The sequence below is a fragment of the Dromaius novaehollandiae genome, chromosome 6 (assembly GCF_036370855.1).
Source record: "Dromaius novaehollandiae isolate bDroNov1 chromosome 6, bDroNov1.hap1, whole genome shotgun sequence".
Lineage (NCBI taxonomy): Eukaryota > Metazoa > Chordata > Aves > Casuariiformes > Dromaiidae > Dromaius > Dromaius novaehollandiae.
The window spans coordinates 30,911,763-30,926,434 of NC_088103.1; the positions used below are offsets into that span (position 1 = coordinate 30,911,763).

The window sequence follows — 14,672 nt, forward strand, 5'->3', positions numbered from 1 at the left end:
AGATGACAAGCTGATGTCTCACACTTGTGTTCAGTGATGGTCACTGATCCACCACCATTTTATTTCCAATATACTTCCAGAGGATGCAGCATCAGTCCGGGTGCACAAAAGCTGATGCGACTTTCATGAACTGCTGTTCAATACATCCCGGTCTGTTCAGTGCTGTCTGCTTACCTGCTCTCAGGTACCATGTAGTACTCAAACCTCCCTCCGAACCCAGACTAGTTCTTCATTCTGAGCTGTCCTTTAGCATGTTTTCTCATCTGAATGCTTCAGAAATATTAATTGCATTCTCTCAGACCACCTTGTGAGATCAAAACTGTAGTAATAACAGGAGCTGAGGTACATGGGGAAAATACTTTCTAAAGCATCAGGCTTCCAAAAAACCACCAAACTAAAATATCTAGGACCTGTTTTTTATACATATATATGTATGTGTGTGTATCACAGAATTGCACAGAATCACATATATGTGATTCTCTCTCTATGTGTGTACACACACAGGGGCATGTGTTACACCCCTGTCTGAGTATGTATATCGTACTCAGTAATTTGGCATTTTTATCTTCTGAGGAGAGCTCTCACTGACTTTCATTGCAATTCTCGGTTCTCACCACTTCTGCAAAGCAGAGCCTGGGATTTCACATCGGACACCCAGGCGATGGCAGGTTTTGTATGGGTGACTTGCAGAGCCCTAGGTGAGAGTGCTGGGCTGCGGCAGTGACAGCATCGGACATGTCAAGGCAGAAATTGGCTGATGTTACCATGAGCTCATCCTCCCTCTTCCAGCAAGTCCTGGCCTTGTGCCCTTTACAGTTTCCATATCAGCCTGGAGTAGGGGCACAAAACCTAAGGCTCTCTACATGGAAAGAGGCGGGTTTTTGTGAATGGAAAAAGCAGTGCATGAAGACGCAAGTACAGACTGTTGTAACGTGCATGTAGAGCAGAGTCTGGTTACAGAGGTAACCCCAGTTCTGGCACTTCTGAGTGCTTGATCCTGCAACCTTAAAGTTATTTTATGGTTCGTGTGTGTGTAAGCCCTGTGTTCGTGGTGCGATGCTCGCAGGCCCTGGCGCACAGGCCGACTGCAGAGCTGATGGCTGTACCCGGTGGTCAGGTCAGGCTCCTTTTGGGCTGCTGCTGCTGGTGGGAGCTGGCCGGAGCTGCACGGCTGCCAGCGCTATGCCTTGAGGCACAGAGTGGCTGGACACTTAATGCTGGTTATATTGCAGTCAATATATCACTTAGCTACTGCAAGCAGTGATGTGAGCACAGGCATTAATGACTTGATGTACACATGGAAGAGTAAGGTAATGACACTTCTCTTAAGAAGTATGAGCTCAGTAGTTAACCGCTTGCCTACTGAAACTTCCCTGGAAGTTTGAGCTGCTGAACAACTGTTAATTTTCTGTTTTATACTCCAGTGTAGAACTACAGGATACTTTAAAAATTTTCATATCTTCTATTAATTAATCTGCTTTCCTTTAAGATGAAAGGCTTTGAGCTAATTAATCCTCTGAGTAACTTTCCATGGCAGAGTTCACAGCTTAGCTGATACGTTACGATTAAGGTATGTATTAACTCCATGGGATGGGTTAACTTTTTCAGCCTGGTGACTGGTTTGCCTGTGATCCATCTGCATTGTAAAACTACTCAAAAATTACATGTGACAATAAGGTATTCATGCACAATGTAAAACTAGACAAAAATACAGGAACATTTTAAATTTTGGCCTACTTAGTGGTTATAAATGGAACCATTGCAGAAGCACTTCATAACACTATTTTTCCTCAAAAAAAAATTTGCATGCTCCTTTAAGAATGATCAGAAAGCTTGATAATAGATTAAATTTTCATGTTTGGCATAAAGCAGGCACTCAAAGATTGTGTACCACAGAAGTAGAAGGCACACAGGTCAGAAAATTTTACATCTAGAATTTATATTGAGAAACTTGCATTGAAAAAGCAAATGTAAAATGAGATTATATTTAAATGTTGTGAATAGGGTTATCTATCTTAAAGACACCTGTCTTATTTCAGTATGTAGGTTGCAGGTATCTGTCTATCTTATAGGTATCTATTATTTATCATATAGGTAAGTTGCAGTAAAACCTGACTCAATGTTCAGTAGGTTACAAGGAAAAAATCTGATATCCCCCAAAATAGAACATATCTTGGAGATTATTCAAGTAGTGAAGGGATGACTGAAGTCTGGAGTATTTTGCGCACTTCTCATTATCTGCATACACTTTGCATTGTAGACACTGCAGAAGTAGGAAAGGTACAAGCTGACAAAGGAATAATTAAAAAAGCTGACCCTCAGGTACCTTAAGCTTAAGGTTACATCTAGAAACTGCTGTGGCTGTGTGTGCATTGAGAAGAAAAGACAAAAAGTAGATTAAAATTTACAGCTTGTTAATAACAAAGTGATGGTCAAATAAAAAAAACTACACCCACTTCTAATGAAATGGTTACTTCTTCCCAGAAAGAAAAATTGTGGCATGAACTATTTTTTCTAAGAAATATCCCTGTTAGCAAACACTTTTATATGTTTTGCCATGTAGGAGAACTTAGCTAGCAGAATTAAATTTCTATAAAAACTGGGAGAACACCAAGAAACTCACAGAATATTAATACAAATGAGTCTTTAGGGGGTGGCAACTGCTGACTAATCTATCTTTGGTACTGGTTAATATCTATGTTATGTGTAGGATAGGATATCTTACAGGTTTTTACAAAGGTAAATAAATCCAGAAAGAGCTTCTGCCAGCTGAATAGAGATGAACTGTCAAATGTTATGTATACTTTCGGTACCTGTCTTAGGAGATCTGCAACTTGAAAAGCTGTCCAGCTCTCGCATTCCTCTTGCGACGGTAGTTCTGTGGCCATGTTGCTATGCAGTGAGAGGGGCTCGATCTATATGAATAACACTGAAGTGTTGCTTCACTGGTCTTTACTGAGCTGCTGTAGAAATCCTAAGAGGAAGTCCTTTTTGCAACTTTTTTCCTGTTTGCGCAGTTAAAGTACACGCCTTTTAAAAGTGACTTAGGAAGTATTGATATTCTTGTGTGTGACCCTTCAGAGTCTAAGGAATCTGTAAGTGTTGTTTTGTGTTAACATATGCAAACATCTGTCAGTAATGAAGCTGGCTAAGAGGGTCCTGCTGAAAAACAATGTGTAAAATATTTGAGTCATCAATATCTGATTTATTTATAGGTGCAACTATGGTGTGGCTATCTTTCATATCTATTATAAAACCTGTTAGTGATAGCTAAACCTGGCTTGCCTACCTTGAGCTCCTTTGTGCAGCTGCTTGGATCCTCCTTCAGACTGTGTCCGACTTGGTCCTGGGTTTTGACGTGCTGTGGTGTTATATAGAAGAAATAGAGCTTAGTTATGGAAGTTGTGCTTCCATACAGTCACATTAGTTAATGTCAGATTTCATGTCGAGTCTGGCACTGTCCTCTTGGGCTCAAGAAAGTCACTCAATTACTTAAAGGCAGCGAATGTTCTAAAGAAGTTCCCCCTCACGCAGTCTCTTAGCTCTGTTAAAGAGCAAATTCTTTCCAATACTATGTTACTCTTTAAAAAGGTAAGGCTAACATAAAATGCATGTACTGGGTCAGACCAGAAGTTCATGTAGCCCAATATCTTGCCTTGACTGTGGCTGGAAGTGGGATACCTAGGAAAGAGTATAGAAATGGGCCAAGCACGAAGGATATCCCTATACTCTTCCAGTCCCCAACTATTCTGAACTGGGGGGTGTCCTGGGCTGGATGCGGGTCTGTGTGTGGGGAGGCATGTTATCCTCTAGGGATAGATATACAACATCCTGGGTCCATGTGCAGCTGGGAAATGCTCCCGGCGGCAGGAGGAGGAACAAACAGCAGCTTGGCAGAGGCTGGGGCTTGGATAGAGGCAAGGCGAAGTAGTGCCAAAAAGGCTCAGCTTCTCTGCCCTCGCCACCCCTGTCCCCATCCAGCCAGCTCTGAACTGAATCCCCTGCCCTGCTCCTCCTGGTCCCTATCTGCCTCTAGCACAAAGCACGTTCCCAGTTTGAGATGAGCTGCATGTGCAATTCTTAAATTGGAGAAGGGGTCAGGGTGCATATTCTGAAGTGGAGCAATAAGGGAAAGTTTGAGAGCCATCGCTTTATGCACTGGGCAACAAAATTGTCAAGATGCAGCTGCAGCTGCTGAAACAAACCCAGATTATTTTGCTCAGCAGTTCTGAGTCACCATGACAGGAGAAATAGAAAAGCTTCCATAAAAGGCTGGAGACCAGCGAATGAATATTCTGCTTTCCAATTACTCTTCCTGTTTTGTTTCCCAAAGCAAAATGGATTTTGGGCACATTTCAAAGATTAAAATGGATTCCAACTAAGTTAAAATGTCTCATCTGTTATCCTTTAAATTTTCCTGCATGTATTTTTGCTGTTAGTGACTGACAAGTCAGATGTAGGTTGTTGTCACTGAATACTCTTAACTCTTTACTATGCCATGACTTTCCAGAACATTGAACCCAGCAAAACTCAAATCCTGGAACTTCAGAAATGCAGGATTAACACAGATGCCCTTGCAACTTAAACTTTGCCTTCTCAGACATGAAAGTAATCTCCAAGTGCCTAGCTGTGCATACTATAAGAAATAATATGTTGAAATTTGTAGAGTTTGGTCTTAAGTGGCTCCAAGGGGGCAACATACCTCTGGACAAGGGGAGGCAGCAATACCATCTTCCAGTGTGTGCAGAGGAAAGAGGCGCGTGTATCCTGTAAGGGATCTCTGTGCCTCGTTTCAGCACAGGAGCAATTGCATTAGCAGGTCCCTCGCGTTTTTGCCGGAGGCTAGCAGCAGCTGGGTGGGAGATGTGCGTGGGTGATAGGTTTAATGGTTGCTTAGGGGAAATGGCTAGGTAACAGATGCCATCAGGAGTGAAACATGAGTGAAGTTAAGTTGCAATGCTGTTATTTCTGTGACACAGGCTGTGTTTGGTTCCTGGATAGGTGTAAGCAGATCCAGTTCAGACATCTTAATGCCAGATTATGAAGTGTTTTATGGGCACTTTGCAGTGAAGTGCACGTTGCAGCACAGGCTCCCCTGCCTGCCGCAGCATTTCTAGAAAAGCTGGGTGCTGGAAGCTGCTCCTTGCTGCCAGCTGCCCTCCACTGTTGCACTTGTGCATGGTGTGGGCGCTGGGTCCGGCCCTGCCTGCGCACCCCCCTTTGCTGCCCCGGCCTCCCTCTTCCCTGCGTGGCTGCTCGGTCATTGCTCTCTGCCTGCTAACTTTTGGCTTATCATTGCTTGGGTTGACATCTCCTTAATTTTGTGCTCCTCGTTTTTGGGAGAGGGCCCTCTGGAGTCCAACATGACGCAGCTAGCTGGAAAAGCAGGATGCAACTAGGAAAGGTCCCCGGGATTAGGGTTCTCCTCCCTCCACCAAGCGAGATGTGTCACGCTCGAGTCTGCCCTCCCAGGAGTGGCCGACTGCAGGGGCTGTCATTTTGCTAGAAACTGTTTCTTTTGTGTTTCAGTCTGATTAGAGCATTGATCACAATGAAATAACTAAACCCAGGGATATGGGGCTGCTCACCTGGGATCCTGCAGTGGGTCCCTGATACTGACATTTATGCTGACTTCATCAGTGTCGTGGTTTTCTTTCCTCAAGTGTGTGCAACAAACTGGCAGCTCGTTAGCGTGTGTTTCCTCTTGCTTTTCACTGCTTCCAAGGGGAGTGTTTGAAAAACCCTTGCCTTGAAGGACCCTGGGCTTGGTTACTAATTCTTAGTTCCCTCATACTCCTAGTCACCCTATAGCAAAGTTCACAGCAGTCTGAGTAAATATGTGCCCTGAAACACAGTTGGCTGTGGGGATGTGTGGACTGCAGTGGGGGGAGGCCCCCAGCACCCCCCAGATAAGCAGGGATGAAGACGCTATTTCTTTGCAGACGGCCAGGCCCTGGCAGCCCCTGTTTGGGCAGGCTGCAGTGACTTGAACACGAACCAGCACCAGCCCGGGTGGGTTGTGCATGTAGCTACTGCATGTGCTCTTCCACTTCTTGATCTGGCATGGAAACTGGCGGGTTAAAATGTTTGGTGTGTCAAACCAGAGCCATTAACTGCTTTCATCAGTGCTGTTTACTATTGCACTCCCCCCAAAAGTGGCACTGGAACCAGTGCTGTGCCTCTGGTAGGGCAAATGTGAAACACTTGCGACAGCTTAGGGGGAAGATTTGAGCCTTGCAGCCCCCCAAACTATACAAAACTGATTCGTATAAATTAAGAAATCTAATTTTTCTGGAGCCCTTAGCAAAAAAGGACATCTAATGCTGTGCCCTATCTTGCTCTCCCTTGAGAAGCACCAAGTATCAGGGGAATCTTAGTTAATGTGCACGTTTTAGACAGCAGATAATTTGACCTTTAAATAAAAAGGAATTCTCATACATAACTCCCATACATAAAGCAGGGTTAACACACCATTATAGTGTATATTTGAATGAAATCATTTCCTACAGTTCGGACTGTGCAAGCCACATAAGAGACATTTTTACAGGCTACTGCTCCTTGGAGCTTCATAAAGCAAGTCCTCAATTTGCAATTTCATGGAAACCACTAATGAGTACAGAAACTGGTTCCTAGATCAAGCTGTTAACATTTCTTACAAAATGGGGCTGTATATTTTCATGAACATTGCCACTAAATGTGTTAAACTTGCTTGAAAACTTTCGAGTCAAACTCTGCTTTGCAAAAAGAAGGAAAAAGGCAGCTGCATGCAACATTTTATTGGATATAGCACTGGAATACTGCTCTCATTAGCAAAATATACTTGAGCAAAATCTTAGTTCTCTAAGGTATTACTTTATACAAAATATAATCTATTGGCACTGATATTTTTATCCCCATTTTATGCAAAAATTACAAAAAGAACATGACTTACCATATACTCGTTATTTTTCTTTTCCCAGGCGTGCATGTTGGAGTTGATTCCAAGTAAGTTGAAGGAGCAGTTTCTCATGTCTGCTCTCCCCCCTTAAACTCTCCCATATGTTTTTTGTTGTTGTTAGTGTGATTGACAGGCTTGGCATTCATGGTGGGTGGGAGAAAAACATTCTTAAAGTAAAAAAACTAGAATCAAGTGTCACAGTCTGAATAAGTTCAGAGGACATTGGAGAATGAAGGCTTACTCATGGCTGTCTAGAAGTTTGATAAAATTTTGCTAATTGTTTTTGTCTTCTTTCATTTAACAGGAAAACAAAATAACAGAAGCCTAAATATCGTAGGGCCTGGAAGGGACCTCGGGAGATCTAGGCAGTAGAGAGGCAGGATCACATATAACTAGAGCAAACTGGCTCAGTCTTGGAAGTCAGTTTGGTAAACCCCCCCCCCCCTTTTTTTTTTTTTTTTTTAAACTAAAAGATTTTGGGGGTAGCAGTAGGCTCACCATATCCTAATGTGGATGTGGCAGGAGGAATAAACATAAATTCTGTGCTAGGCTACTGGAGGAAGTGCCTCTTGGTAAAGCTCGTGTTTGCTGTCCAAGCACCAGCTGGCCTGGAGCTGGACCCTTGGCCATTAGTTTGAGCATGCTGCTCTAGGACATGATCAGAGATGTTTGTCCAACCTGATCTTAAAGCTTCTACTGAAGGAGACTGTTATAACACCTCTTACCTCCTGTCCCTGTACATCACTGTCCTCACATGCTTTTCTTTTTCATTGTTCCCTAACTTAACTCTTTTTCTCTCTGAAAACTAATTTGTTTTTTTGTTTCCTTTGCCTGCTGAATCTGATCACCTGCTATACTGCACCTTTGGGGTGTATATATTTCTCTCTCCTTCTCTCTTCTCACGTGTGTGTGTGTGTATATATATATGTATTTGTCTTCTCTTTCCTAAGGGGAAAAAAACAATTACTTCAGCTTTTCTTCCTAAGCAGTGATTTAATTTTCTTAGTCTCTTGTTCTCAGCACTCTTTTCAGTTTGGCTTTTCAATTTCAATATTTTCCCTTTATTGGAAGCTAGGGTGGCCAAACTGGTCCCTATATCATAGTCTTTTTCCTGCAGCATCTGTACCTATCTTGATGCACTTTAGAAGTGTGCTCTTTATTTCAACATCCATGTCGTTAACAAAATACTGAATGCAGTTAAGACCAGAACAAATCTCAATGGGACTCTACTTGAAATAACCTCTGAGTCTGAAAGTCAACCACAAGTATGTTCTGTGAGAGCCATCTGAGTGCTTACTTACGGTGCTTTGTCACACTTCTGTAGTTTGCTTATGATAATTTTATGTCGGGCCACAACAAAAGCCTTTATGATCATATATGCTTCATGCTCCTAATCCACTAGGCACTTATCCTCTTAAGGAAGGAAATGAGACAGGTTTGGCACAGATCGAGTCCAGTGCTGTTGTGATTAAACAATTTGTAAGCATATTGAGGATCATAGTTTGCTGTAGCATATTATCTGTGAGAATTGAAGTTGGCTTGGTTGTTGTATAGCTCCTTGTCCTCCTTTTCCCCTCATCTCGAAGGATGGATGGATATGTTTGCCCTTCTCCAGCTCCTTTGCTGGCCTGCAGTGTGCACAGTTACTTGTGCTCAGAGTCCAAGGACTGCGATGGCCAGGTCTTCACCTAATCCGTATGGCAAGTTTCACTATGCCGTTCCTCTTGGACTGTTCTAGTCTGCCTTGATGTAGGTAGTAAATATTCTGGTTCCTATCCCTTACTAAAATTAAGCATCTGGTCACAACTTTTCATGTGTAAAGACTGAATCCTTCAGTCTTCTCTGACATTTTATTCTCTTTTCCCACCAAGTAGTAGATCTGTAATTCCCTCTGTTTTCCTCTTACTAATATTCCAAGAGCCAAAGTGACTTGACTGGACTTTGGGTGAATTTGTGAGGTAAGTGTCATGGGCGTCTGCAACAGTGCTCACAGATAAGTGTTGAGGAAGGGGTTTCTTACAAAAATGTTTCTGCAAAATGTCTTTGGGTACTTAGGACAGCTTAGGTTAATCAGTCTAGCATGTGCCTGTGTCTTTGAATTGCTTCTCATTTTTCAACATCTGATTTCTGGAAATTCTTGCTGAAATTATGAAAATTACGCAACAAGAAATTCAAAACCACTTCTTTCTATACTGCTTAAAACTAACTCATTCCTTCAGTAACAAAAACTAATGCCAGTTAAATGGTATGCTGAATTCATAAAAACTCTGGTAGTGGTGTGACCTACCTCAGAATGTGACTTGCAATGTGGGGCAGTCAGAAAAAGCAAACAAAACCCCCTCCCCCCAAACCACACCCAAAACCTTCCTGGTTTTGCAGGACAAGTGGGGATTAGGAGCTGTAATCACTGGTTACATGTGACAGACAACATATGCTGTAACATGCACTACTGATTTTTTTTATTTTAAATTGTAGCTGCATTTTGGATTTTTCTGCTGGAACAGTTGCATATATGAGGCACAGAAATCAAGTTCAGGAGTTTTGGGTTCTGTTTCTGAAACACAGATTATTTTTTATGATTTAGATAAATCAATTAGGGAGCCTTTCAGAGGCCAAAGGGAGCTTGGCCTGTCTAAATACTTAATGGATCTTTGCAAATCTCCTTACTTTCTGTCCTGGTGTTTTTCTCCCTTCTTGTTTCCGTGAGGGGATTTAATGCTGTGTCAGGGAGAACCATAGGGAGACTTAATGTATCAATGATTTCCCCCAGGTTATGAGAGCTTTTATGTTATAAAAGGAGTACGAGTACTGTAACTTTGATTTTCCTGTTAGTTTAACACTGTTGTAATTGTGGTTACCTAGGTAAAGTTAAGCAGATAGTAAACATTGTCTTTCTAGTTCTATTAACTGAATATTACATTTATTATTTTTGTTCACTGTTTTAAGTTGTAATGCAAAGCTGGACTGTAGTCTATCTTTGGGTAGTTATCTCAAGTCAACATAAAATTTATTGGAGGATTTTGATATCTAGACTGTTACTGCAAGATAACTAAATGTACATTGTAAGAGTGAAGAGCATCTATTTTGCATTACTTAATTGAAGTGTCTATTTGCTTAGCCCTAAAAAGTCAAATGTTTCCCCCTTGTGATCAAAAAAAGACCAACACCAAAGAATCTTCAAATGGAAGAAACAAGCAAACAAAAAAACCCCATGTTAAGAATGATTAACAGCACTGCTGTGCCAGAGAGACAGTGCTTGAAAACTGATTTGAAAGCTGCCAGCTTTAAATCACTTCCACTCTATTCAGTTTGCTGCATAGATACTACCTCTTTCTTGTTTCACTTGTTCTTCAAACCATTCCTGGGACAGGTCCTTCCCTCATGTTACTTCAGCTAAATTCAAATTTTTGTCAAATGCTAGCTTGCTTCTGTTTTGTGTCACAGAGGCTGGGTATATAAAAAACATTGTCGGGGCAGTTGCTTGTTGTGTTATTGCTCAGCCTTCCAAAATCTTTTATATGGCGATGATTGGTTTCACCTTTTCTTTGAATCTAGTGACAGATATGTAAATTGTCCTAGAGATGTGTCCTCACACTAACTATGCATTAAAAATGTATTTATCCTCACAGGTATTTGTTTGGAAACTAAATTTGGTACCTAGCTTTCTTTATCTTTTTGGATACTCTTGTTTCTAACTAGTACAATAAATATAACATAAAAACCCAACCTGCTACAAAAGTGACATAATTCATTAGAAATTCTCTTTGATTTTTTTTGAAGGTTGCAATTGATGCTGAAGTGCTTGGTTGTGATATCGTTCACATATACTCTGTTCTTTGCCGTGTAACTGAGCCACTTTTTGAATTGTATTTATCTGAACACCTGGGCAGAACCTGTTGTCTCTTCCTCTGAAATCGTATGATGGCTTCTATAGCTTACACTTTTTCACTTTATATAATTTCTTTATAGAACTTTTCCTACTTTGAAATCCACCTGAGAGTCAAATATCCTGGTAAAATATAGGAAAGTGTAAGAACAGTTTTTCCTCTGGCAACACCTATATATGTTAAAATATAGTGAGTAATTTTAACAACAGAAGAACAATACTGTTTTATTGTCTTGCCATATTTAAATACATTCCTAGGCAGTTTAAATTTGAAAAGCTGCAGCTGATGCTGACTTTAAATTTTGGTATTTTGATGGATTTTGCTGGTAGAACTAATACAGAGTTAAACACTATTGATTTCTTTGTGCATTGATATGTGTAGGAGGTCTCTCACCATTTGCATGACACTGAGTTAAATAGAAAAATATCAAATTAATACCTAAGCTCCTAGTGAGCATACTAATGTATCATTGAATGGTACTTTTCAGTGGAAGATCTCAGCAAAAGGTTGACCCTGTAGGTGTTGAAGACCATGAAGTTAGTACAAGAAACAGAATGGTTTTATTTTGTGCTGCATCTGCTTCCCAGGTCCCAAGTTCTCAGTCCCTGCAATTAACTTGGCCAACTCTGGCAAATTGCGGTCAGAAAAGTCCAACTCTTCTTCCTAAGAAATCTGCCTCTGTATGACTTCCAGAAGAGAGTATTTATTGAAGTCTTAACTGAAAGTGTTAAGGATAACACTCATTCCTTTGGGTGTACAGGCACTGATGTACCTCTTGCTCCACCACTTGTCTTGCACTTTCACTTCTTATAGCCCTTGTAACCTTTACAACAGCCTTTGGTAGCTGGATGTACTGAAATATCAAACACCGGTTATGCTGACTGGCATAGAGAACTAGTATTACGTGGGTACCCTGTACTGTTAGCGACTTCATCCTGAAAAACTTCAGTCACAGCAGACCGATTCATAACCGAAGTATTTATTGCTGTGATTTCCTGTTAACAAGAAATTTAAGACACTTCATGCAAAGCAGAGTTGCTTCTGTTTTGAAGATGTATATCCTCCTTTTTAATGTACATGATCAGAGAGGAAGGAGAATGGTATTTCTCCCCTGCCCTTCACAAGCTCAGGGTCATACAGAGTGAAGCAGCGAGATAACTATGAGAGTGCGTCTCTGCTACTAGTATGCAAGGCTCATTTGAAAACACCAGGTGTCTGATTCACTGAATTCACAATGATCATAGCTGTAAATTTTTGAGATATATATATATATATATATATATATATATACATAGAACAACTGAGGTAGAACTGGTAAGGGAAAATAACTGGACAGGAGAAGAGCACATTGCAGATCCTGGACCTTTCTGCAGAACAGCAGAAGGTCTGGGGGGAAACTGGGACCAGTTCTTGTGTGAAGGAGGGAAGAACTGGGGCAGAAACTGAGGCACAGAGTTCTCTGGTCAAGGAAGGAAGCAAAAAGCGATGGTTTCCAGGAGCCTAGGAAATTCTGGGAAGTGTGCTATTTGCTTTTCTGGGTGAGAGGGACTGGGAGGTGTGTGTTAGCTGGTCAGCACCCAGATGTTGTTTGGACTGAAAATCAGCAGTGTTTCTGCCTCCTTTCAGTCAAAGGAAGAGACTAGGGATACAGGCATAGATGGGATTGGAACTTGACAGGACCCTGAAAAGAAAATTGGAAAAATTTTCAGACTGCTAAGAAAAGATGCAATGAATTTGAAAAGGGAAAGGGGGGGAGTTCAGAAATAGAGGAATTGGAGAGACTGACAAAGGCAAGGGATGGAGTTATAGAGTACAAAAGGCAAAAAAAAAGAAGGAAGTGATAGGGAGATGAGCTGTATAAATAGAGAATCTCTCTCAAGGTTTTTGGACTCATAGAGATATTAGAAGTCTTGTGCCCTTAACCTGCTGTCATAGATAATTTTATGAACAGGGATTATTTGGCAGTCAACACAAGAAACAATCTCAATAAATAAGAAAGATCTGAAGAGCCGAGATAGATCTATAGTTTTCCTGGATCTGACTGCAGTGTTTGGGCAGATCTGGACAAAGCTATTTCAAGAGATGTTATGTTTCTGGTGATGCTAATAAGTTTAAAGTGAAAGAACTATCAAGGAAAAATGACAATGACTTATTGGTTCTCATCTGAGCCACCATAAACGTGATCACTTTTTAACCTTTTGGTTGCTTTGTCTTATTAGTTTGTTTTTTGTTCATCAATTGTGCAGTGGTAATATCAGCAAACCTCTCTATCAGCATTGGTCCTAAGTGAAATTAAGTCTCAGATAAAATGATCTTAACAAGAAAGAAGGCACAAACATTCGATGACATGTTGATCCCTGTGCCAAATTTGGAGGAGAATTTTCTATTTTTACGTGCTGAATACAGTCAGAATTTGGTATGGTTACATCCATTCTCTTTCCATTTTTTCTTGTGAACTAACTTTTCTGCCACTCTTTCTTCATAGCTTTAACACTTCCAGTTTGGTTGCCATAGAGATATTCCAGGAAAGCCTCAATGTGAATATTCGCACAGCCGCTGCCTGTTCGCGGTGCCAGTGTCTCTTGCTGCAGTATGAATGGATGACAATGTAGAGCTGCTTAAATTTGTTCTTCTCTCTACCAGCCAAAGGCAGAAGCCAGGCTAGTCATGCTAGCTTATTTCCAAGGCAATATGTGAAAAAACACTGGGGCTTCTAAATATAATTAGGTAGAAAGTAAATAATGACATGGGATGTGCCAAAAGGCAAGTTTGTAGTACCAGCTGGAATTAGTGGGAATGGGGGATGTAACTGCTGCTCGTGCTTGTGTTGCATGACAAACACTGCCATTACAGTAGATCTCAAGATTTTTGCTGTTTCTAGGGAATATACTAGGCAATGCTTGGCTCAATATCCATTTATATTCCAACCCAGTGGAGAAAACTGCAGTGATAGCTGCTCTTGTGTGTTGCAAGAGTTTCACCCACTTTTTTAAGGATCTACATACAAAGCATTCAGTATGCATCCATCCACTGACAATATAATATTGTAATTCTGACCTTCATTCTCTCACTTGATCTATGGTTAAATGATAAATTTGCCATTTGACATTGCTGATACCATCTGCCTGCCTGGCGTAATACTGTTACACCATGATTCTTTGTGGTCTTGTTTGTTGTACAAAGCTCTGCTGAATGATGAATATGCTTTGACTGAAGCAACATGGGAAATAAATGCACTGTCCAAACCTCATTTACAACAAGGCTTTTCTTTGTCGAAGGCCTTCTTCACTGTCCAGTATAGGTAATTAGGTAGCCTCGATATATTTAAGAACACTGCTTTATCAGGCAGTATAAGGAATGGTGAGCTACTATTCAGGTGCGTGCCAGCTATCTCGAGTATAATTTTAGCCAGATTTTTCCCTTGTTTTTGTTTTCCCATGTATCTGATTCTGCATTATTGGGCTTTGCAAGACACTAAACTGAACACTAGTGGAAATAGAAGCTTTCTGTTTCGGTTAAGTGGTGGATGTTTCACTTCTCTAGTATCTAGACCATAAGAAATTGGAAGGAAATAAGTATATAAAAAATTTTACACTCTGGTATCTTTTCATATACTTGTTCCATGTTTTTGAACATGTCTCAGAAGCAGCCTTACCTTAGAAGTTTTCAAAAGCTGAGTGGATGTCTGATGTGAATGAGACTGATAATGTCACCTGCAGTCCTGATAAACTGAAATATGACTGTTTTGATTCAAGCATCTTATGAAAAGCCAGCAGGAGTTGTTTATGCAAAACCTTCCTGTCCTCATTCCCTTATTTAAAAAAATTAACAACTTCAAGAAAAATTTT

At 40.8% G+C, this 14,672-nt stretch overlaps 2 protein-coding genes across 5 annotated transcripts in view; one reads left to right on the forward strand and one right to left on the reverse strand.

The window, feature by feature from the left end:
• BLNK (B cell linker) overlaps nt 1–7,047 on the reverse strand; it is a 105,507-nt gene extending 98,460 nt beyond the window's left edge. For 2 of the 3 annotated variants that reach the window (XM_026094157.2, XM_026094156.2), the window contains exons 1-2: nt 6,932–7,047; nt 3,290–3,361 (exon numbers count right to left, since the gene is read on the reverse strand). In XM_026094157.2, coding sequence (XP_025949942.2) covers nt 3,290–3,361; nt 6,932–7,009 — 150 coding nt within the window. In that variant the 5' untranslated portion in view covers nt 7,010–7,047. Of the gene's footprint in view, nt 1–2,813; nt 2,950–3,289; nt 3,362–6,931 lie in introns of those variants that run through there. The other variant, XM_026094158.2, reaches the window with a different exon arrangement.
• The window catches only part of DNTT (DNA nucleotidylexotransferase), a 169,417-nt gene that overhangs the window by 43,088 nt on the left and 111,657 nt on the right, over nt 1–14,672 (forward strand). The window lies entirely within an intron of this gene.